At 37.9% G+C, this 23,471-nt stretch overlaps 2 protein-coding genes across 2 annotated transcripts; one reads left to right on the plus strand and one right to left on the minus strand.

Annotated features, from left to right (window-relative positions):
* Positions 1 to 718: 718 nt before the first annotated feature.
* Positions 719 to 5,070, plus strand: LOC124916668 (protein SMAX1-LIKE 2-like). Its single transcript, XM_047457416.1, has 3 exons — positions 719 to 1,995; positions 2,075 to 2,324; positions 3,403 to 5,070. Exons 1-3 carry the CDS (start codon positions 836 to 838, stop codon positions 4,891 to 4,893), a joined length of 2,901 nt encoding a protein of 966 aa, XP_047313372.1. The 5' UTR covers positions 719 to 835; the 3' UTR covers positions 4,894 to 5,070.
* An 8,298-nt stretch (positions 5,071 to 13,368) lies between these two features.
* Positions 13,369 to 14,064, minus strand: LOC124915748 (protein PXR1-like). Its single transcript, XM_047456511.1, has one exon. It carries the CDS (start codon positions 14,062 to 14,064, stop codon positions 13,369 to 13,371), a length of 696 nt encoding a protein of 231 aa, XP_047312467.1.
* Positions 14,065 to 23,471: the final 9,407 nt, after the last annotated feature.

Consider the following 23,471-nt stretch of genomic DNA (forward strand, 5'->3'; position numbering starts at 1 on the left):
GAGATTAGTTTCTTATTTTAAAAATATATATTAGAAATTGTTTGGTTTGATTTATTAAAATCAACATGTTTTACTTAAAAAAAAGATGTTGAGTGATAAATATTTTTGATAAAAAATTTCAAGTAAAAATAAAAATATTATGATTAATGAATCATTAATTTAATAAATAGAATTGAAGAAAAGTTAATTAATTATATTTAGGAATTGAAATTAGTAAACGGTGTAGTTTTGAAAGGAAAAATTTGAGGAGATGACCATAAAAAAATGTCTTAAATGCGGAAAGTGCAAAGTTAAAAAAAAAAAAGTGCTGGTGACCTCTTTTACTGTTTTTTGATGAAAATGTCTCAGTTGCGTCAGACAACCTAACACAATTTTTTATTTTTCAAAAAATTTTAATTATGAATTTTTTTGACGAAAATGCCCCAGTCACGCAATCGCGTCACGTAATCGTGAGATAAAAAAAAAAAATTCTGGTGACGCAACCAAATTACGCAAGGGTATAATTGTCATTAAAAAAAAGAGGGTCACCAGCGCTATTTAATTTATGCCCCGAACTATCGGCTATTACGCCTGTCAGTGAATCATTTCCTCAAATTTCCCTTTTCAAATGGGCCTAAAGAAAGATTGAAGAAAGTAAAAATTAGGATGATGATAGCTAGAAACCGACTGTTACACTTACACACACATTGACAAACCACCCCGACTCACGACTCATGATCATATGCCTTTCCATTCCCCACCTTTTCTTGACGTCAATCTTCATCTTTTCTAACCCTCTTCTTTCTCTCTTTCATTTTCTAGCACTTTCAGATCCATTTTGATTTCTGCTCAAATCATGATGAAATCAGGCTTAGCCACGATCCACCAAACTCTAACGCTAGAACCGTCGGTCATTCTCAACCGTTCCATTACAGAGGCATCTCGCCGGAATCACGCTCAAACAACACCCTTGCACGTTGCGGCAACCTTATTATCGTCTCCGACCGGATTCCTACGGCAAGCATGTCTAACCTCACACCCAAATTCATCCCATCCTCTTCAATGTCGAGCACTCGATCTCTGCTTTAGAGTTGCCTTAGAACGCCTCCCATCCGCACCTCATAAACTGGCCGAGCCGCCGCTTTCCAACGCACTAACCGCCGCTTTGAAAAGGGCTCAAGCCCATCAGCGCCGTGGCTGCCCGGAAAATCAGCAACAGGCGCCACTTTTAGCCGTTAAAGTCGAACTAGAACAGCTAATCATCTCGATTCTCGACGATCCATCTGTAAGTAAGGTCATGCGAGAAGCTAGTTTCTCGAGTCCTGCAGTTAAATCTGCAATCGAACGATCGATGATGATGGTCAATTCTTCTTCTCCTGTTGGAAATAGATTTCTACCGCCGCCGGCGCCACCGTCCCCAATTGCGAATCTGTATTTGAGTCCGCGGCTGAAACAGGGAAGTTCCGGCGAGCAAAGGAGCGACGAGGCGGCGAAAAGGGTGATTGAGATAATGATGAGAAGGAAGAAGAGGAATCCGATTTTAGTCGGCGATGAGGAACCGGCGGCCATTTTAAAGGAGGTGGTGAGGAGAATAGAGAAAGAAGGGTTACTGAAAAATGCAGAGGTGATTCCATTTCCATTAGAGAAACAGTTTGCTCCGGAGAAGAATCAAATACCCATTAAGATTAAGGAATTGGCTGCTTACCTAATCGAATCATCGCGGATTAGAACTTCAAACAATCGCGGAATCGTCCTTGATCTTGGCGATCTGAGATGGCTAGTGGAGGAGACGGTATCGGAAAACGGCAGAACGGCTGTTGCAGAGATGAGAAAACTGATATCATCAATCGGAGAAGAAGACGGTTTGTGGTTGATCGGAACGGCTAATTGTGAGACATACTTGAGATGTCAAGTTTATCATGCTTCATTAGAGAGAGATTGGGATGTGCAGGCAGTTCCTATAGCAGCATCAAAATTATCTTCGCGTCTTCTTCAAGGAATCATTCCTTCTTCTAGGTAATGAATCTACTTCATTCTTTGTTTTTGAACTTGAACGTTTTAAAGATGATGAAAAAGGATTTCGATTTGTTTCTAGGGTTGGGATGTACGGAAACCATAACCCTAATTATATTAATCCTTTGAAACGATCAACAATGGCACTTCCAGCACTTGTCCCTGATAAAGAAGTTGCCGTCAAATGTTGTCCGATGTGCTTTAAGAATTACGAGTTGGATCTTAAGGAGAAGCGAAACTCCTCGTCGGCGTCGGAGGTTGCCAAACAACCACCGCCGTTGCCACGGTGGTTGCAGAATGCTAAAGCTCACACTCTAAAAGATCATTTCAAGGTATTATATATATACATCAAATATAGATTTTTCTAACTTATAATCCGAATATTTGTTAATAAATAGGCCTAATCAATAATCAATACTTGGGACTGTAACAAATATCCAAAATATGTTTATTTTCCAAAACTAAAACAGAAAATATTAAATTTTGACTTTAAATATTATGTATGTTTTCAAAACTCAAATGTAATTTAAGTGCCTAAAAATCGAAGACCTTAAAAAGTACAAAATTTTATGTTTCAAAGAAAGATCATGACTGAAATGGTCAATATTTTACCCCCCTCACAATAAACTATACAAAGACTGTTTTGTTTGATTAAGACTAGGTGGAAAGAATTATAACATATAATTTACAATAATCTTAGAACAAAACTTTTAATTATTTTTAATTAATCGTTAAAATACTAGCTATAATACTATAATAGCTCATGTTTTAAGAATCCTAATTAAGAAATAAAAAATTAAGGAAGTCAATTAGTCATCTTGTTTCTATTTGAACAAATTGTTTCATATGGGATTTGTGTCTAATAAATAAAACTATATATATAATATTACCATAATATTTATCTTTCATATTTTATTAAAAATATAATTTTTTTTTTATAATAATGTAAATATTCAATATATTATATACATGCAAGTAATTCATTATATAATTGTATCATTGATTTTTTTTTAAATATGGTAAACTCAGTGTCCTGAAATTCCGGAAATCGATTAATCTGTTCAGATTTGTTTAAGATTTGTTTAAGAATATCGATTTAAAAATAAAATAAAATCGAGTGCATGATGTCATGTTTCTACCTTAAAAAAACTTGTTTTATTTTATTTTTCTTTCAGCCCACCAAGCCTATACATGTATGTCCCAGCAATTGCCATCATAATCAAAAGTTACTATTTAATTTTTCAAAATGTAAATTGAAGTGGGACATTATGAATTTTGGATTGATCTTAAATTAGAAAAAAATAACACTTTAAATGGACATGCAATGAGATGAAACAGTAGAGTGGTAAGATAAGAATCATATTGTATGTATGGTATGGGTTGCTTATTCTTGTTCATAATCTTTGGCAGGAGAAAAATGAAGATGATCAAATTTTCATGCAAAAATTGGAGGAGCAACTCCAAATGAAATGGAGTGATAAATGTTCCCTTGTTCACCCTAATTTTCATCATAATCTCATGGCTCCAAAATCACCCAAGTATCAACCAAAACTACAAACAACAACTATTCTCGGCCAACCTACATTGCAGCTAAGTGTGAATCTCAGCCCTCCGGCTAGCCCTGTCAAGACTGATCTTGTCCTCGGGACTGAAAAAACCAGCATGGATTGCATCAATGATTGTATTTCCTCCGAATTACTAACCCAGAAGTCTTTCGCTAAAAGAGAAGATCTCGACTTGTTCAAGAAGCTGCTGAAAAGTCTGTTGGAGACATCATGGTGGCAAAAACAAGCAGCTTCTGAATTAGCTACAACAGTGACTCAATCACGATCTCGTAATGGAAAACGTCGAGATGGTGCGACCAAAGGTGATCTCTGGCTGTTATTTGCTGGTCCAGACAGGATTAGTAAGAAGAGGATGGCGTATGTTGTTGCTGAACAAATATGTGAATCTAAGCCAATAGTTGTTTGCCTTGGAGTTGGATCATCAAGACTCTATAACGAAGAAGAAGAAGAGGAGGAGAAAACTGAAGTTAGATTGCGTGGGAAAACGGCATTAGATAGGATTGTAGAAGCGGTTAGGAAGAATCCGAATTCTGTTATTGTGCTTGAAGACATTGACGAAGCTGATATGCTAGTCCGTGGGAGTATCAAGTTGGCAATGGAGAGAGGTCGTCTTACTGATTCTCATGGTCGTGAAATAAGTCTTGGAAATATTATATTCATCCTTACTGCAAAACCTCCAGACGAATTGATCAGAAACGTTGAGTATCCCGTCGAGAGCAAGTATGGAATGAAATGCAATTGGCAGCTACAACTTTCTATAAAAGATAGATGTAATAAGAGAAGAGCAAACTGGTTGGATGATGATGATGAAGAAGATGATGACAGGGCCAAAATGCCAAGGACAATAGGTCGTCATGGCTTATCATTAGACCTAAATCTGCTGGCCGATGCCGATGCCGCCGAAGAGGACGTTGTTACTGAATGCGAAGAAGAAGAAGGTATTGAGAAGAGAAAATTTAGCATGACGACAGTGCCGCACGAGCTAACTATCCATTTGGATGGTATGATCGTGTTTAAGCCGGTCGATTTTGGAGTTATTCGCCGGGAGATTGAGAGCAGGATAAAGGACTGTTTCGCCGGTGCCGTTGGGAAGGAACATACGATTGAATTGGAAGGTGCGGCTATTGAGAAACTCGTCGGCGAGTCCTGGCTTGGGAGAATCAGGTTTATTGACTGGATGGAGAAGTTGTTGTTTCCAAGCTTTGAGCAGATTAGGTCTCGCTTTTCCGACGAAAGAACGACGGTTGTTCGTCTTCAGCTTGATGGCGATTGCGGTTCGGATCAACAAGGACAAGTGAGATTAATGGCGTTAGATGATGACGATGATGATGTTTGAGTCATTCCTCCTTTGAGGAACGAGAGGATATAGTTAGGTATTTCCTCATTTTGCAGAGGGCATAGATGTAAATAGGATCTACATGTACTTAGAACCGCCTTAGAAAAGACCGCTTTGAACCGATTTTCTCATCTCCCATCACTCATGTCGTTTTGTTTATTCATTCATTTTAATGTTAAAAGTGGAAATTTGATCAAATGAACTTCAAAAGAGGATTATCCTAAAAAAAAATAACCTTAATAATTTTTATTTTTATTTTAACTTTTTTTTGAAAAAATTTGGACACTTTTACATTTAGTATTTTTTTTCTTTCCCTCTCTTTCTTTCCCGTTTCCCCATTTTCACTTTTGTCTCATCCTCTCTCCGGGGCCCCCGATCCAACCACCAACCGGTCCCCCACCAATCAACCCCCGCTCTCCCTCCCATCTCCCTGACCCCCAAGCAACCACGACACCCACCTTCAACGGTCCCCCTGCGACGCCGGAGGACGACGAGACCCAGCAATATCCATGTACACCCGACCGATCCCAACATCGCCTTCAAAATGGGTATGTTTCCCATTTCTTTCATTCCCATTTAGCTGAACACTCAATATGTTTGGTACGTTTGAAATGCTGTGTCATACGTTTGAAATGCTATAAAATGAATATGTTTACTAAACGACCCACACATAACGACCACGCACCACGACCCACCCACAACGACCCACGCACCACGCACCACGCACAACCCCCACGCACCACGCACTACTCCACACACCACCCCCACGCACCACGCACCACCCCCACTCCCCACGCTCAATCCCCACGCACAACCCCCACGCCCCACGCACCACCCCCACGCCCCACGCACAACCCCCACGCACCACGCACCACGCACCACGCACCACCCCCACGCCCTACGCTCAACCCCCACGCCCCACGCACAAGACCATGCCCCATGCACTCACCCCACGCTTAACCCCCACGCCCCACGCCCCCTTCCCCCACGCCCCACGCCCCCTTCCCCCACCCACGCCCACGCCCCACCCACAAGACCACGCCCCACCCCCACGCCCAAGCCCACATCATTTCAATTTGTTAACTACACTAACATGGTTTTGTTTACTACACTAACATTTCAATTTGTATCAATTGCAGATCTCACTTTATTTGTTAACTATTTTTTCCTATATGATGGAGAGTGGAGGAAAGAGGATGATGGTGTTAGTTTTTTTGACTCAAGTTCATTAGTAGGTGTGCCTCTATCCCTAAATACTAAATATGACGAATTAACTGACATTATCAATAATGCTATTGGTGTGGACAAATTGAGATATGATTTAGTGTTCAAAGTCAAGTATAATTTGGTTTTGAAAGCTGCTCCTCATGATGATATCCGATATGATAGAGATGTGATGTTCTATGTAAAAGAAATTTCGACTTCACTACACGAGCTTCACACTCCTCTGTGTGTCTCTTTAGTAGAGAAGTCACTACCTTCACACCCAACTGATGAAATCCAAAGAGAGGAGGTTCCTGAATTCCCTATATTTGAGAAAGATGTCTTACAAAGTCAAAATAACATATACCATACAGAAGATGAAGAACAACAAGTCCCATGTTTGCGTCCGAGTGAATTGGTTGCTAGTACCCCTCCTTTTGCACCCCGACCAGCCATCACTTCCCCTATGAGGAAAACATCCAGCCATATTGAGTTGCTTGATTCATTTGAACCAATCCAGGTTGAAACACATGCTCAATTAACCCTTGAAAACAGATTGGAAGTGAGTACGTTTTTTGAGAACAAAAAAAAACTTCAATTGAGGAGCATAGATATGCGATGGCTAATCATTTTGAATTCAAAGTCGAAAAGTCAACAAAAGATCTCTAGTTTGTGAAATGTGTGAATGAGAACTGCAAGTGGAGATTGCGTGCTATGAAAGGAAAATTCCAAGAGATGTTTGAGATTCGAAAATTAGTAAATGAACACGCATTCTCAATTTTGACGAGGCAAGAGAATGTGAGGAAAACACCATCATGGGTAATTGCGGAGTGCATCAAACGTAAGTACATGGACCATCACCATGATCACATGCCTAAGAAAATAATGGAAGACATGCAGACAAATTATGGGTTTAAGCTGACTTATAATAAGGCTTGGAGGTCTAGGGAAAATGCATTAATGGCGGTGAGAGGAATTGTGGAGGAATCCTATGGAAAATTGCCATCATACCTGTTCATGTTGGCGAAGAATAACCCATGTACCATAACTAACATTCAGACGGATGAGCATGGCCACTTCGTGTATATGTTCATGTCCTTAGGCTTCTCAATTAGAGGTTTCAGGTATTGTCATCCAGTATTGTGCGTCGATGCTAGTTTTCTTAAGCACAAGATTGGAGGTCAACTATTGATTGCGATTGTATTGGATGCGAATGAACAACTATATCCCGTTGCTTTTGGCGTCGTTGATTCAGAGAATAATAACTCTTGGACATATTTCATGCAACAATTAAGAGTGACAATTAAAGTAGTCCTGGATCTCGTCTTCGTATCTGATAGACACCCAAGTATTGCCAATGCCTTGTCTGCTGTTTTTCCAGAAGCACATCACGCTGCATGCACATACCACATCAAAATGAATATTATGGACAAATTTAAAACCGATAACTACCACGTTGAGTTTGATATGGCTTCACGCGCATACACAGTGTCACAGTTCCACCACCATTTTGACAAGATCAAGACTAAGGACCCTACAAATAAGAGTGGAGAGATGGAGTCGTGCCTTTTTCCCCGGTTCACGATACAATCAAATGACAAACAATTACGCTGAGAGTTTTAATAGTTAGTGCATGAATGCTAGGAAATATCCCATATCAACATTAGCTGAGTAATTACGATTAACACTACAAGATTGGTTTCATAATAAAAGAGAAAAAGCTTCCAACCACACAGAACATTTATCTCCATATTATGAAAAGTTCTTACGTGAATAAGCCGAGAAGGCCAGATTCTACAACGTTAATCCGCTTAACAGATTCGAGTTTCATGGGAACGACGATGAACATGTTTTTCAAGTTGACTTCCAAACTCGAACTTGTGCTTGTAGGGTATTTGATATATCTAGTCTTCTTTGTAAACAAGCCCTTGCTACTGCCCGTTCCTGGAAAACTATTCCATATGAGTACTTCTCAAGGTTAGAGAATGATTGCATTGTTTAATTCTAAGATTGAATTTATATAACTTAAATATCATTTTTCAGGTTTTTCACAACTGAAGCGTGGTGCATGGAATATGTAGATACATGTTATGTAGTTTGCAATGAAGGTTCTTGGGATATTCCAGAAAATATTAAGGAACGAATTTGCCTAAAACCCCCCATCAAGGTTAAGAAGGGTCGGACAACAACAAAGCATAGACCATCACAAGGTGAGCTTCGTAAGGAACAAAGACAGTGCAACTCATGTGGCAGTCAAGGCCATAACATGGCAACATGTAAAATAGTGATGCCTGCACCATCTACTACAAGACAACAGTTGTCACAACCTTCACAACCGTCACAGTTGGCCCAACCTTCACCATCTTCATCTTTGCCACATTCTCTAGACAACATTTCTTTTGGTTAAATTGTATCTTTTGGTTAAATTGTATGTTTTGGCATAACCATTGGCACCTGTAGCCGTTCTCTTTTGTGGGATTTTCATGAACAATGATATTTTATATGTATATGTATATGTAGGTGTTGGTTTAATATATGTGCATGTGTTTGTTTTTTAATATCTGTCATGTATGTGTAGGTGTTGTTTTTTAATATGTCAGGTCTTGTCTTGATGTATGTGCATGTATTAGCATGGTCTTGGTCTTGGAGTTGGCGTGGGGGTGGTGTGTGGGGGTTGAGCGTAGGGCGTGGGGGTTGTGTGTGGTGCGTGGGGCATGGGGATTGTGCATGGGGGTATTGCGTGGGGTGTGGGGGTGGGCGTGGGGGTAGTGCGTGGGGCGTGAGGGTGGGTGTGGTGCGTGGGGCATGAGGCTTGGGCGTGGGGGTAGTGCGTGGGGCGTGGTGGTTTAGCGTAGGGCGTGGGGGTTGAGCGTGGGGGTGGGGCGTGGTCTTGTGCGTGGGGCGTGGGGCTTGGGCGTGGGGCGTGGGGTAGTGCGTGGGGCGTGGGGGTTGAGCGTGGGGTGTGGGGGTTGAGCGTGGGACGTGGGGGTTGAGCGTGGTGCGTGGGGGTGGTAGAGTTAACTAATCATATTGGAGTTAAAATTGATGAAATTTGATTTTTTTAATCAATGGAGTTAAATCATATTTAATACAAAAGCAACATCTACCACAAAATCATAGATTTTATAAATAAACATTCACATATTCAAATTGCCAAAATTTCAGTATCAAGGGTCTACAATTTGGTGGAATAACCTTACTGCCAATTTCTTTCTCCAAAAAGTCATTTTTTGGAGACCACATTTGATATATCCAATGAGACAGTAAGGTATTCCAAATGCATAATAGTAAAAATACCACAGTCCCCAGTTTTGGTTGTGTTTGGGACTTTTAGGTGTGGTATTATAGAATATGACATCTTCTCCAATTTGAACTGTGAAACCTGGTCTTTTCGACATTGATGAACCCATGATCAAGAAAGTATGGCATCATGTCACACATCGATTTCATGAAGTCGTCATATACATCATTTTGGAAGATTTTCTGTTCGCAGTCATATACGTATATGCGCCAATCTTGTAGATGAATCTGGCACAGGACCTAGTGCTTCTGGTTTAGGTTCATTGGTACATATATCATATTAACAAGATTCCAAGGATACATATAACTTTCTTCATCACCAATTACATATTCCATGAAATCGTCGAACTTGTAGCCTACAGGATTCGGGGCATACATATCATAGCGCTTCACGAACTTCTGAGAGAGATGAGAATCAACAATTGAGAAATTTTTTGGATATGTCTTAGGGAACTCCGCAACCCTTCATTTCATTAGGTAACATATTACATCTATCTCATGCGAAAAATATTATTGATTAAGCAAGAGTAATATGGGAATTTGGGGATAGGGCATGGGTGGGGCGTGGGTGGTGCGTGGGCTTGGGCATGGGTGGGGCGTGGGCTTGAGCGTGGAGCGTGGTCTTGGGCGTGGATTGTGGGGGTGGGGAGTGGGGTTGTGCGTGGGGCGTGGGGGTTGTGCATGGTGCGTGGGGTGTGCGTGGAGCGTGGTCTTGTGCGTGGATCGTGGGGGTGGGGCATGGGGTTGGCGTGGGGGGGGGGGGGGGGTGGTACAAAAATAATGAACAAAAATAAAGACAAAAATAAAGAACAAAAATACTTACTTAATCGTGTAACCATTTTTGAGGCGTGAGCAATTTGTTAAATAAAGAACGATCTGATTTGGAAATAGTCAAATCCTTGAGGTCTTTATCATTACTCTTCAACCATTTCTTCAAATCCTTCATCTTTTCCTCGTTAATTCGTAACATAGGATTAACCGTAACCGGATCATTGAGTTTAAACCATTTCCCACCAGGGTCGTTGTAGTCCCCCAATTGTTTCGACTTCTTTCTCCAAAATCTATTACCAACAAATTTTGATGGAGTAATTTCTTTCACCTCATTCACATTCTCCTTATTTTTCCCCTTCTTCTTCTCCTCCTCCTCAGTCACCTCACCTCCTTCACAATCTCCTCCTCCACCTCCTCCTCCTTCTTCTTCTCCTCCTCCACCTCCTCCTTCTTCTTCTCCTCTTCCTCCACCATCTCCTCTTTATTATTCTCCTCCTCCTCCTCCATCTCATTCTTCTTCTCCTCCTCCACCACCTCCTTCTTCTTCTCCTCTTCCACCTCCACCTCCTTCTTCTTCTCCACCTCCTCCACCACCTTCTTATTGTCCTCCTCCACCACCTCCACCTCCTTCTTCTCCTCCACCTCCACCTTCTTATTCTTCTCCGCCTCCTCCTTAATTCTTCTCGGCCTCCACCTTTTTCTCCTTCTCCACCTCTTTATTCTTCTCCTCCTCCTCCACCTCATTCTCTTTATTCTTCTCCTCCTCCTCCACCTCATTCTCTTTATTCTTCTCCTCCTCCACCTCCTTCAATTTGCGAGAGGATTGGGGCATAGGGAGCGAATACTCGTCTTGCACATCATCATTCTTCTCCTCTGGGCGATCAAAATTCAATTTGCGAGAGACTTGTGGCGTGGGGCATGAATCATCGTCTTGCACTGATAGGATCGGCTTAATCAATAGAGACAGGGGGTCTGACGATTGATGAAGGCTTATGAAAAACGTTTTGAAAGAAATCTTGTTAGGGATTTGATTCACTTTCTATTCTACGCAAACCCTTGTAAACACTTGAAATAGAATCAAGTGCGGAAATGTTTACTTAAGTTTAAAGCTTAAGATGAAAAATGAGAAGATGACAGAAAAGAAAAACACATCAGTTTGTTTATGGATGTTCAGAGCAAACTCTCCTACGTCACCCCTTCTTCCAACCACCGGAAGGATTCACTATAATATGATTCAAATCAAATACAGTTTGCACACACTTAGCTCACTGTTGAATAGAACACACTCTGTTCAACTTACAAGATGAAGAATATCATTCAGCTAAAGGATGCTTTGATTCTAACTCTCTCTTGATTAACACACAGTACAATCAAGAAAGTAGCTTCACAGTATGAATATTCAAAGGCTTGATTTCTCAGTAATTCCAGTAAGCAATATGATCGACCGAGAGTGCCAGTGCTTGTCCGTTGTCCTTAGGAATCTTTAAATATGCACAGGTACCAGCGGTCTAATCTTTAAGAATGATATGTGGCACTCTTCTATTGGAACGCCTCCATAGTACACAGCAGACTCTGAATACAAGGATCGTGACCGTACACAACAGTAGTGCGCCGAATATTCCTCAGAGATATACCTGCAAAACAAGTAGTGGAAAGGATATTCGCTTACGTGTCATTAGTTCATTGGATGCATTGGGCTCTCGTATTGATCTTCACTAGAAAGTGGAGCAGGAGTAGCGTACAATTGTAGCATGCGGGTAGATATGTGCTAGCTTCAAGCAACTACTTAAGCAAAACATTAGACGTATTTCAATTAGACGACCTCATCTAATTAAATCAAACATCCCTGTCTAATAACAAAATCCATTAGACCACCTGGTCTAACGGGATTAGACTTACGTCTAATTACAATCACTTCAGACTAATCTAAAGGAGTTAGACTGCACGTCCAACATTCTCTTTCTATTAGACTGCACGTCTAACTCCACGAGTTAGACTACACGTCTAATTACGGTTCTACTTCAGACTTGTCTGAAAGAGTTAGACTGCACGTCTAACTTTTTCTTTCTATTAGACTGCACATCTAACTCCACGAGTTAGACTGCACGTCTAATTACGGTTCTACTTCAGACTTGTCTGAAGGAGTTAGACTGCACGTCTAACTTTCACAATCCATTAGACTACACGTCTAACTCCACGAGTTAGACTGTACATCTAATTACGAGTCCATTAGACTGCACGTCTAACTCCATGAGTTAGACTGTACGTCTAAATACGAATTCATTAGACTGCACGTCTAAATCCACGAGTTAGACTGCACGTCTAATTACGGATTCATTAGGCTACACGTCTAACTCCACGAATTAGACTACACGTCTAATTACGGATTCCATTAGACTGCACGTCTAACTCCACGAGTTAGACTACACGTCTAATTCCTCCAGTTAGACTGCACGTCTAACTTTGTGCATCTAATGCTAAATCGGTCTAATGAACCTCATTACAACCAAGTCTAATGAAGTTGTTTTTCAATACACCTGCATAAAAAAAATTAGACACATATATGTATTCCAATCATCATTTCATCATCAAAATTCCAATAGTCAAACTATTTCAACACATGGTCAAAATAATTTGACCCAACATGCACAATCAAAAAATAAGATTAATATACATTGTGTGTGGGACGTGGGGCGTGGGGTGTGGTGCGCAACTATACCTCGTCCTCCTCGTCACCCTCATCCTCCTCGTCCTCCTCGTCCTCCTCCTCATTATCCTTCTCATTCTCCTCATTTTCCTCCTCCTCCTCCTCCTCCCCCTTTTTCTCTTCCTTGTCCTGCACAATCAAAAATAAAATTAGATTAATATACATTTTGCGAGGTGAAAGTGTGGTGCGTGAGGTAGTGCGTGGGGTGAGTGCGTGGGGCGTGGGGCGTGGGGTGTGCGTGGGGTGAGTGCGTGGGGCGTGCGTGGGGTGAGTGCGTGGGGCGTGGGGTGAGTGCGTGGGGGTTGTGCGTGGGGTGTGGATGAGTGCGTGGGGCGTGGGGTGGGCGTGAGGCGTGGGTTGTGCGTGGGGCGTGGGGTGGTCCTGGGTTGTGCGTGGGGCGTGGGGTGGGCGTGGGGCGTGGGGTAGTGCATGGGGCGTGGGGGTAGTGCGTGGGGCTCAAGTGTGTGCGTGGGGTAGTGCGTAGGGGTGTGCAATTATACCTTGGCCGCCTTCCTCTTCTTGGTCAACTCCCTCTTCTTGGCCAACTCTCTCTTCTTGGCCAACTCATCCGCCTTCCTTTTAATGGCCAACTCATCAGCCTTCCTCTTCTTTGCCAACTTCGTCAGCCTCTCCTTTCTCTCATTCTTCTTTCTCTTAATCTCATCAACATCATCATGGTTCCTCTTGTTCATCACCTCATCATTCTTCCTCTTGTTCATCACCTCATCATTCTTCCTCTTCGTCCACTTCTCATTATTAAGTGCACCATTATTATTCTTCCTCTTCGTCCTCTTCTCAGTATCAAGTGCAACATCATTATTCTTCCTCTTCGTCCTCTTCTTAGTATCAAGTGCAGCAGTACCTGCCTCTTCTTTTTCTTCTCCTCCACTATTCTTTTGTTCCTTTATTTCCCCCAATAATGTGATTATAAGTTGTTGATTCTCCTTGATAAGCTTGATTTTAGTTTTAATCTCATTTACATCCTTTGTCAACTCATCAAGTTTGGCATCAGTATTGGCTTGAAACACTCGATTGGGTGCACAAAATTTAGAATTGTCTTCATCAGTTTGAGGAGTCGTCGCAGAAGGGATTTGATGAGAGCTGTCTTGGCTAGTTTCATTGTTAACTTTAGGGAGCTGGGGACTAATAAGTCTCCTCTTCACAAACTTCAATCTTTCTCTTCCTCCCATTAAATTTAAAGAATTCATCATAAATGTTGCCTCTCATATCTTCAAAATTGTCCCCAGAGTACTTCCGCTTCTCCTCCTCAGACTCATCAATTTTGCTTAGAACATTGTACTTCTTGATGGCTGTGAATACCTCCAGTAGGGTATAACTTCTAAAATATTTATAGAGAACTATCATTGGGTTTGTAGGATCTTGCCGTGTCCTTTCAGCAAATTTGGGGACGAATGTATTGATAAGCTCATAGGTCCACACTTGGAATGCTAGTGAGAACCCATGTAAAGTATAAGCGACATCAAAGATGCTTTTCTTTTCCTAGGTTTTCTTCTTGGCGAGATATAACCCACGGAGGTGTTTCATATCTTTGTCAATACCCTGCAGGGTTGCTCTGAAAGACACCTTTCCCCATGGAAATTGGATGAACATCTCCATGTCTTCCACCATGCGAAAGATTCTGAAACTTATCTTCCTCCTATTATCAGATGCGAACATATACTGGTAAATGAGAAATTTGAGCCCCATCTTCCACCAATCCTCCTTATCAGAGCATCTGACGAAAATGTCTTCAAGCTCTTTCAGACTAACATCCATTTTATCCTTAAAATATTTGAGGACAAGGGGTGGACATTCTTCAACCTCCTTATTTTCCACCAAAGGAAATCAGCCACAGTTAAGGCCTTTTATCAAGGCATAATCCTTTATGCCCTAGCAGACCTCCTCACCATTGACCAACAACCTTATCTCCTTCGAATTTGAGCTGATTTTTCTGATAAGAATCTGATGGAGTATGATTCCTGAAAAATATAATGTTGGGGCTTTGAATAGATACTGGAATTGGGTCTGCAAAGCCCTATCCAAAAGATCATGGTGAGTAAACCTCTCCTTTATCTTTGCCAAGCTGGGGCCGGTGGATTTCCATGAAACACGACCATTAAAATAATTAATAATGGTTTCGTTTGGTTCCATATGCAAAAACAGTAAAAATTATATACACAATGTTTGGTGGATCAAAAACAGTAAAATCATATTAATAAGTGAAGCCACGCACCACCCCACCCCCACGATCCACGCCCCACCCACGCTCCACGCACTACCCCACTCCCTACGCACAACCCCCACCCCCACGCCCCATGCCCTACGCCCAAGCCCACGCCCCACCCACGCCCCACCCACGCCCAAGCCTACGCTCCATGCACTACCCCACGCCCCACCCCACGATCCACGCAAACCCCACGCCCAATCCACGCCCAAGCCCACGCTCCACGCACTACCCCATGCCCCACGCACAACCCCACGCCCAAGCCCCCGCTCCACACACTACCCCACGCCCCACCCTACGATCCACGCCAACCCACTCCCAAGCCCACGCTCCACGCACAACCCCCACCCCACGCCTCAATCCCCACGCACAACCCCCACGCCAACTCCACGCCCCATCCACGCCCAAACCCACGCTCCATGCTCCACGCACTACCCCACGCCCCGTGCAAAATCCCCACGCCCCACCCCCATCATCCACGCCAATCCCACGCCCCATTCAGATTAAACTAAATTTCTCGGATCAAAGCATTTAAAACCAAAACAATTGAACTAACTAAGCATTTCAACCCTAAACCCTAACTAAAGCCTAAACTCTAAACTAAAACCCTAAAACCTTAAAACTTCATACTCAACATGCAAAAACAGTAAAATCACCAGGGAGTAGAACTAACTAAGCATTACTAACCTCACTAACACTGGGCGAACGTCGGGCGCATTGTCTCCAGGGCTTGGCGATCGTCGGGAGTCGACCTGGAAGCATTTGGCGATCAACGGCCAGTCGGGCTCGAGGGTAGGCGTTCGACGATCGTGGGGGAGTCAACTGGGGCTGGAACCGTCGTGGGGGAGTCGATTGGGGATGGAACCGTCGTGGGGGCGTGGGAGTCGGAGGGGAAAAGCAATCGAAGATAGCAACCGTCACGAGGAAGGGAAGAGGGGAAAGAAAAAACTGGTAGAAAGGGAAAAGGAAAAGGAAAAGGAAGAGGAAGAAAAAAAGAAAAAGAGAAAAAGAGAAAAAAAAAAGTTTAGTAAAGGTAAAAGTGTTCAAATTTTTAAAAAAATGTTAAAAATAAAAAACTGAAATTATTAAGGTTATTTTTGAGGATGACCCTCTTTTGAGAGTCATTTGATCAAATTTTCCGTTAAAAGTATAAATAAATATGCTGGAACATTATTATTGATGTAATGGAGAAGAATACTTGATGAAAAAAAAGCCCAGAAATATCAAACTTAAAAATATTTAACACCTAAACCACTAAACAACATAAATGGAGAAGAATAATGAAAAAAAGCCTAGAAATCTCAAACTTAAAAATATTTAACACCTAAACCACTAAAAAACATAATATTATTGTAAGAAAGTGTTAAATTTACTTATTAAGTATTAAAATTTTATTTATATATATTAACTTGTCAAAAAGTGCCAATTTTGTTTAAAATAACGGAAAATAGTAAACACCATTGAATTTTTTGCCACATGTAATATCCACCTTTAATTTATTTTATTTTTATATTTACATTACTTTATTTATTTTCATTCAAACAAAACATTAAAATCTTCCTTTATCCATTCTTTCTCTCTCTTTATTCCACAACTATCCATTTTCTTTTCCCTTTTACAAATAACTTCTAAGTTCTTTCAGTTCTTACCTTCTTTCTTCTTTCGATTAACCCCCAAGTGAAAATGAAAATGAAAGCTCTCCAATCTAAATTAGAGCAGTAAATAAGATTATGAAAATTAAGTTAAAAAAAACCATTAATGTTACTGTTGAGCAAAATTTTAAGAAATGATCAAAATTTTAAGAAATGATGTTATATAAATATATTATATTCGGTGCTTTATTAGGGTCGATGAATTGCAGTATGTGATCAGTATTGATAAATTACAGTTTCATTTAATTGTTAATTAGCATTGATGCAATTAATTGTATTTATAATTTTAGCCTATATATAAATGTGATATAGACACAAGATTAATTAAATTTGAAAGTCTTCTTAGACTTTTGTAGATTGAGACTTTAGCTTACTGAATTACAAATTTATTAAACATAATTTGAATTTAGTCCTAGTTTGTATACTTGTATCTCTTTATTTTAGTGGGAGAGAATTAGTTGTTTAAAAAGAAGAAAATGACAGCGATGAAATTTATCAAAGCAATTACCATTTGATTTAGTTTAAAGTGAGAATGAAGAAAGTGATTCATTTAGTGGAAAAACATTTGATAATTCTGATATTGGGAGCTTCACAAATGAAGATGGGTAGAAGTGGATCTTGATAATTTGAATATTGAGAGTTTAGTTAATGAACCAGTGAGAAAATCAAGTCGAGGTTATGCTTATAATCCCAATGGTAATGGTAATACATTGTTTAAAAATTTTGTATGACTTTCATTTCGAAAGTAGACGTCACAGACCATAACAGAGTATAGTTGTGCTCATGAATTTTCTTTGAGGTTAAGTGTTGTTAATAACAAGAAAATAAAAACAATATACAGTAAGGGGAAGTGTCATTGAATAATATTTATTAGCAAAGACAACACAAATAATACATGGATGATCAAGAGAATTCAGTCGGAGCATACTTGTTATGTTTACATTTTTTTTGTTTTATCTTAATAAATCTTTTTCAATAATTAATGGTTTTTTAGTCATCAACTAGTCATTTAACTATTTAAACATATTTTATCACTCCACAATTAATGTTTTATGAACAAAGTCCTAAAATTCCGTTACTTTTTAAATTAAAAGACATTAATAGAATAATTTTTATAATTAATCAATTAAATATTTTTATTAACAATAAAATTACTCATATTAGAGATGGAGATGAAAAGTAAAAGTTAGAAGAAAAATAGATAATTTGGAATAAAATTACTCATAAAGATTTTAATGTTTTTTTGAATGAAAAAACAATTAAAGAATCAATTTAAAAAATAAATAAATATCATGTGGATATTACATGTGACAATAAATTTGATGGTGTTTAACAATTTTGTTACTTTAAATAAAATTGATACTTTTTACAAGTTAATATATACAAATAAAATTTTTTACACCTTATAAATTGGTGTGTAAAATCAACATTTTTCTCATATATTTACTCATTTCCAAACAACAGTGAAGTAGGGAAAATTTGATAAAGTAATTATAGATGCTACCTTCTACCTTCGTGAACCAATATAGTTTGCAGCAGAAATCAATCACTCGAAGAAGCTAAAAATTGTAATCAAGGAAATAAATCGGATGGAAAAATATTGAATCATGCCAATCCGTCCTCTCATTACATACTTCTGAAAAAAAACATGATTCCATTACACATTTCAACACCTTCAAGTGCATATCAATACAAATTGGTAACATCAAAACCTAATTTCCATAACATTCATAAGTAATAAGATTTCGGTAATTAAAGCCCTAAGAGAATGAAAGAAAGAGAGAGAACTAGAAGAGGATTTAGAATCTTGTAGCTTGGTGTGGACTTCTCCACGCCAAGGACGACGATGTCGGTTCCCCTAACGCCGCCGCCGACGTCCCTTTCAAACAGTTTTGAGGGCGTATTCAACCTAGAAAAGAAATCTATTGGGGGAAACACAGTTATGACTCTATCGTATCATGCCATTCTCTCCTTTAGCTGCTGTTGGTTGCTTCTACGGTTGTGGGTTGTTTCTGCCGGATTTCTGGATAGACAAGAAGAAGGAGAAGGGAAATTTGAAAAAATGACCCTAATAATGATATCATTCTGGGAAATGACCCATGCCTCAAAAAGGTTTCAAAAATAACCCTTTCGTACGAAAATACCCCTTCGCGTAACGTGACACATGATGTTCGTAAAGCGAAGAGATGAGATGATAATATTTGCAAAACTGACCTTCCGTGACGCGATAATGTTTTCAAAAATGACCTCGCGTGACGCGACGCACCTAGGGTGAATTGGTACGGTATACCTTAATGTTTTATCCATACCTTAAACCTTTCCAAAAATTTCGGTATACAAAAAATGCATACCTTTACCTTACTTGATTTCGGTATACCTTAATTTCGGTATACAAAAAATTCATATATTTACCTTACCTTGATTTCGTTATACCTTAATTTTGGTACAATATCGGTATTATACCATTGATACCTAAAAAACATATTATCTTAAAAAAAATCAATCTCATCGGTAAGGTAGAAATTGCATATATTAAATAATATTTCAGTATAATTCTATTTTGATATTATTCAAAAATTATATTTTTATAATTAAATTAATATCAAATTTATTTAATTATTTTCTTATAAATATTATATATATATATATATATATTTTAATTTATAAATACTATTTCGGTACTAAAATTTTAAATTTTTATACCTTTACCGTACTAATAATTTCGGTATCGGTACCATATCTTACCTTTTTCGATATACCTTAAAAATTGATATTTTCGATATATTTCGATATGATATTTTTGATATACTTATACTATTGGTAATTTTTTCTAGCTCTAGAAGTACCCCTTCGCGTCACGCGAGGTCATTTTTGCAAACTTTATCAGTCTATCTCTTCGTGTCATGAACATTATGCGTCGCGTGACGCGAAAGAGTATTTTCGTCTTTAGACATACCAAAAAGGTCATTTTTACAAATTTTATCCGACCTTGATCATCTCCCGAAAGAAGGTAATTATTAATTGGGTCATTTCATCAAATTTTTCAAGAAAGATTGATGATATAATTTGTTTTTAAAATATTATATATTAAATAGTTATAAATTTAATAAAAAATAATTCATGTTTATTAGTTTAGGTGTTTAAAATTTTGAGTTGAGGTTTTAAGTTCAAATCTTGTTTGAAAAAAAGATTAAGATTAAAGTATGCCACATAGATTTGATTATTAGATTAAAAAATAAAAATAAAATATGACATGTAATGATTACGTGGCATAAAATTAACAGCCTTACATTTTTCCCTATTTGGATAAATTTGACACAATTTTACAAAATTATAGATACACATAATAGATTTTTAGATGAAGGATGAATTTAAGAAATAACCCAACTTTGTGAAAAAATATAGTATTCATTTAAAGAGGAGTATAAAAGGAAAGAATTTGGTAAAAGAAATATAAGAGAATGATATCTCAATACATTATTGGATTAGAAAAGGATAAAAGGTAAGGAAAGAGAGAAAAATAATATCTTATATCAATTAATATATTAATACACCAAATTAAAAAAATAAATCAAGAATCTTATATAATTAAAGTCTTTTTTAATCTTATTTCATCAAATGTAATTATAGGAATTTCTTTTATCTGTGAATATGTATAATTTCAAGAAACTTCAAGGTTAGTTAAATTTTTTTCAAAACTTAAATTTTTATAAATATATTATATTATTTAATATCTAAATTTTTATTTAATTTGTTTAATTTATTTTTTGGAAAATAAAAACGGGATAACAGATTAAACTAGTTGTTCTGATTTTGTATATATTATTTTATATTATTTGCAAATTAGTTTTCCAAGTATAACTCCTTATTTGAATAAATGAAAAGTAATTTCTTATAAAATAATGCTGAACTCATTTTACCAATTAATATTAATACACCAAATTATAAAAATAAATCAAGAATTTATATAGTCTAAATAAAGTCTTTTTTAATCTTTAGTATTTCACCAAATGTGATTATAGGAATTTGTTTTATGTGTGAATATATTATTTAGTAATTTTTTTTACATGAAAATATTTATATGATTAATCCAAATTAATGTATTTGTTACGTAAATATAAATAGTGATATAAAAAACATAAGAATAACAGTAAGAATAATATAAGTGAAAATATGGTTCTTGGCAAAGTCGAACTAAGATTTTGTGCTTTTGTTTCTAATTACACTAGAGTTTAAATTTTAATCAAAAACCAAAATAGTGTTAGCAAGTTTGAGTATTTTTTTAATAAAATTATTTGTGTACATACATGATTTCATAATATTGAAGATAATATTTTTTTTTTTATATTTTAAGGTACTTATGAAATTCTTTATAGTGATTATTTTAAAACGAGTTGTAAGTGCAAACTCATATTTCCAAGATAATTTGTAACAAAATATTTTTTTTAAATTCGTCTCAATTAAAAGATGTGGGTGCGTTTGGTAATCCTGAAATTACTTTTGGAATTGGAATTTGTTAGGATCGGGATCGACAATGGAGACATGGGTCTCACAAAGTTGAACGCTTACACACACTTCGTTTGATAATAGCCCTGTTAGAGGTTAATATCGGTTTCTACTCTACGCAAGCTGTCACGAACTCTTGAACCGAGTTCAAGTGCGGAAGTGTTTGCTTGGACTTGAAGCAACAAGAAGGTAGGAATGAAAAAACGAAACACACGACACAAGGGATTTATGGATGTTCAGAGTAAACTCTCATACGTCACCCCTTCTTCTCGACCTCGAGAAAGATATCAACTAGAAGATTTGGTTATACAACACTTGTACAAAACCTAGTCGAACAACCATGACTTAGTTATTGCCTGTTTTCGAACTTTTAGCACACACACTTTGTTGAGCAGAAACAAATTCTATCAACTTTCAATGCTAACCAACTCACACAGAATATCTATAATCGTAATACAATGGTAACACTCTAGAAAACTTAAAAGCTTTTAGGACTTTTGGGAGCTTGAGAACTATTGTAAAGCTGATTGTTCAAAGGTTGATAAGGTTCTTAGAAGGTTATGAAAAAGGTAATGAAGTAGGTTAACCTCTATCTTCTTAAGTAGTCAGATGTCAACGAATATATTTGCTGCTCAATGTCTATATCTGCTTCATCAGATATTTGTCTTAATCTTGATTGGTTGAGTTCCAGAAAAGTACATAAGGAGGATCCTCTTTGATCTTGTCTGTACTTGGATGATAATAAGTCAAGATATTCATTAATATGATTTCAATCTCCAAGGAATATGTATCTCAGAATATTTGATATGTCTTTGGTTCTTTTTATCATAGCTCTGCAGCTCCCAAAAAGGGCTTCATCAGTCTTTGCACAAAAATGGAAACAATTATCTGGGAAGTATAAAGCTGATGTCTGCAAATACCGGAAGACTCCTCATATAGTACCGAGGTTAGTAAGGAAAAGTCAGAGGCGCTTTAATTAAATGCCGATTCGGAGGCGTGTTTATATAAACCGATTATGCAAAAATTTCGGACGCGTGCTTTTGCAAAATGCCGATTTGCAAAAATGCCGGATGCGTGCTTTTGCAAAATGCCGATTTGCAAAAAGCCGATTGCGTGCTTTTGCAAAATGCCGATTTGCAGAAAGCCGGACGCGTGCTTTTGCAAAATGCTGATTTGCAAAAAGCCGGACGAGTGCTTTTGCAAAATGCCGATTTGCAAAAAGAGGGACGCGTGCTTTTGCAAAATGCCAATTTGCAGAAAGTTGGACGTGTGCTTTTGCAAAATGCCGATTTGCAAAAAGCCGGACGCGTGCTTTTGCAAAATATCGATTTGCAAAAAGCCGGACGCGTGCTTTTGCAAAATGCCGATTTGCAAAAAGCCGGACACGTGCTTTTGCAAAATGCAGATTCGCAAAAAGCCGGACGCGTGCTTTTGCAAAATGCCAATTTACAAAAAGCCGAACGTGTGCTTTTGCAAAACGCCGATTTGCAAAAAGCTTTGCAAATTGCCAATTTGCAGAAAGCTAGACGCGTGCTTTTGCAAAATGCCGATTTGCAAAAAGCCGAAGTGATATAGAATAACAGTTACGTGTTTGTAAAATACCGATTTTACAAACTACCAGTTACACTCCACAAATTGCCGACTTCTGTAAAAGGTCGACATGTCCAATATAATACCGAAATGCCAAATAACTGGATACGTTTCTTTAAAAAGCCATTCTTTTAAGAAGCCGATTTGTAGATAAAGCCGAATAGTGCATTTTTGTATAATTCTTGACTTTGATCAATGATCATCTTTAATTAAATATCGAACATCTTTTTCTTTCCAATTTTTCTTTAATCTGCACAAGATAAAAATAAACACAATTGAGTTCTTATCTAATAGTTAATTAATACTTATACTTAATTAACTATTTTTACTTAACAATTTCTCTCTTTTTGATTATTTAGAATAAATATTCAAAACCCGGTTGTTTTATAATTGTTGGCTAATTATTTTAAGTTAATTAACTATTTAATCTAACAATTTATCCCTCTTTGATTGTTTAGAATAAATTATCAAAGCCTATTTTCTATTTTTTAGCAGTTTCTCCCTTTTTGATTGTTTTATTTAAAACTATCAAAACCAGTTAACTTAATATAAACATTTTAATTAAACATTTAAACTTCATTTTGACCTGTCTTGTTTAATAATCGAAATAATTAATGCAGTTAGT

Source organism: Impatiens glandulifera, chromosome 9 (genome assembly GCF_907164915.1).
Source record: "Impatiens glandulifera chromosome 9, dImpGla2.1, whole genome shotgun sequence".
Lineage (NCBI taxonomy): Eukaryota > Viridiplantae > Streptophyta > Magnoliopsida > Ericales > Balsaminaceae > Impatiens > Impatiens glandulifera.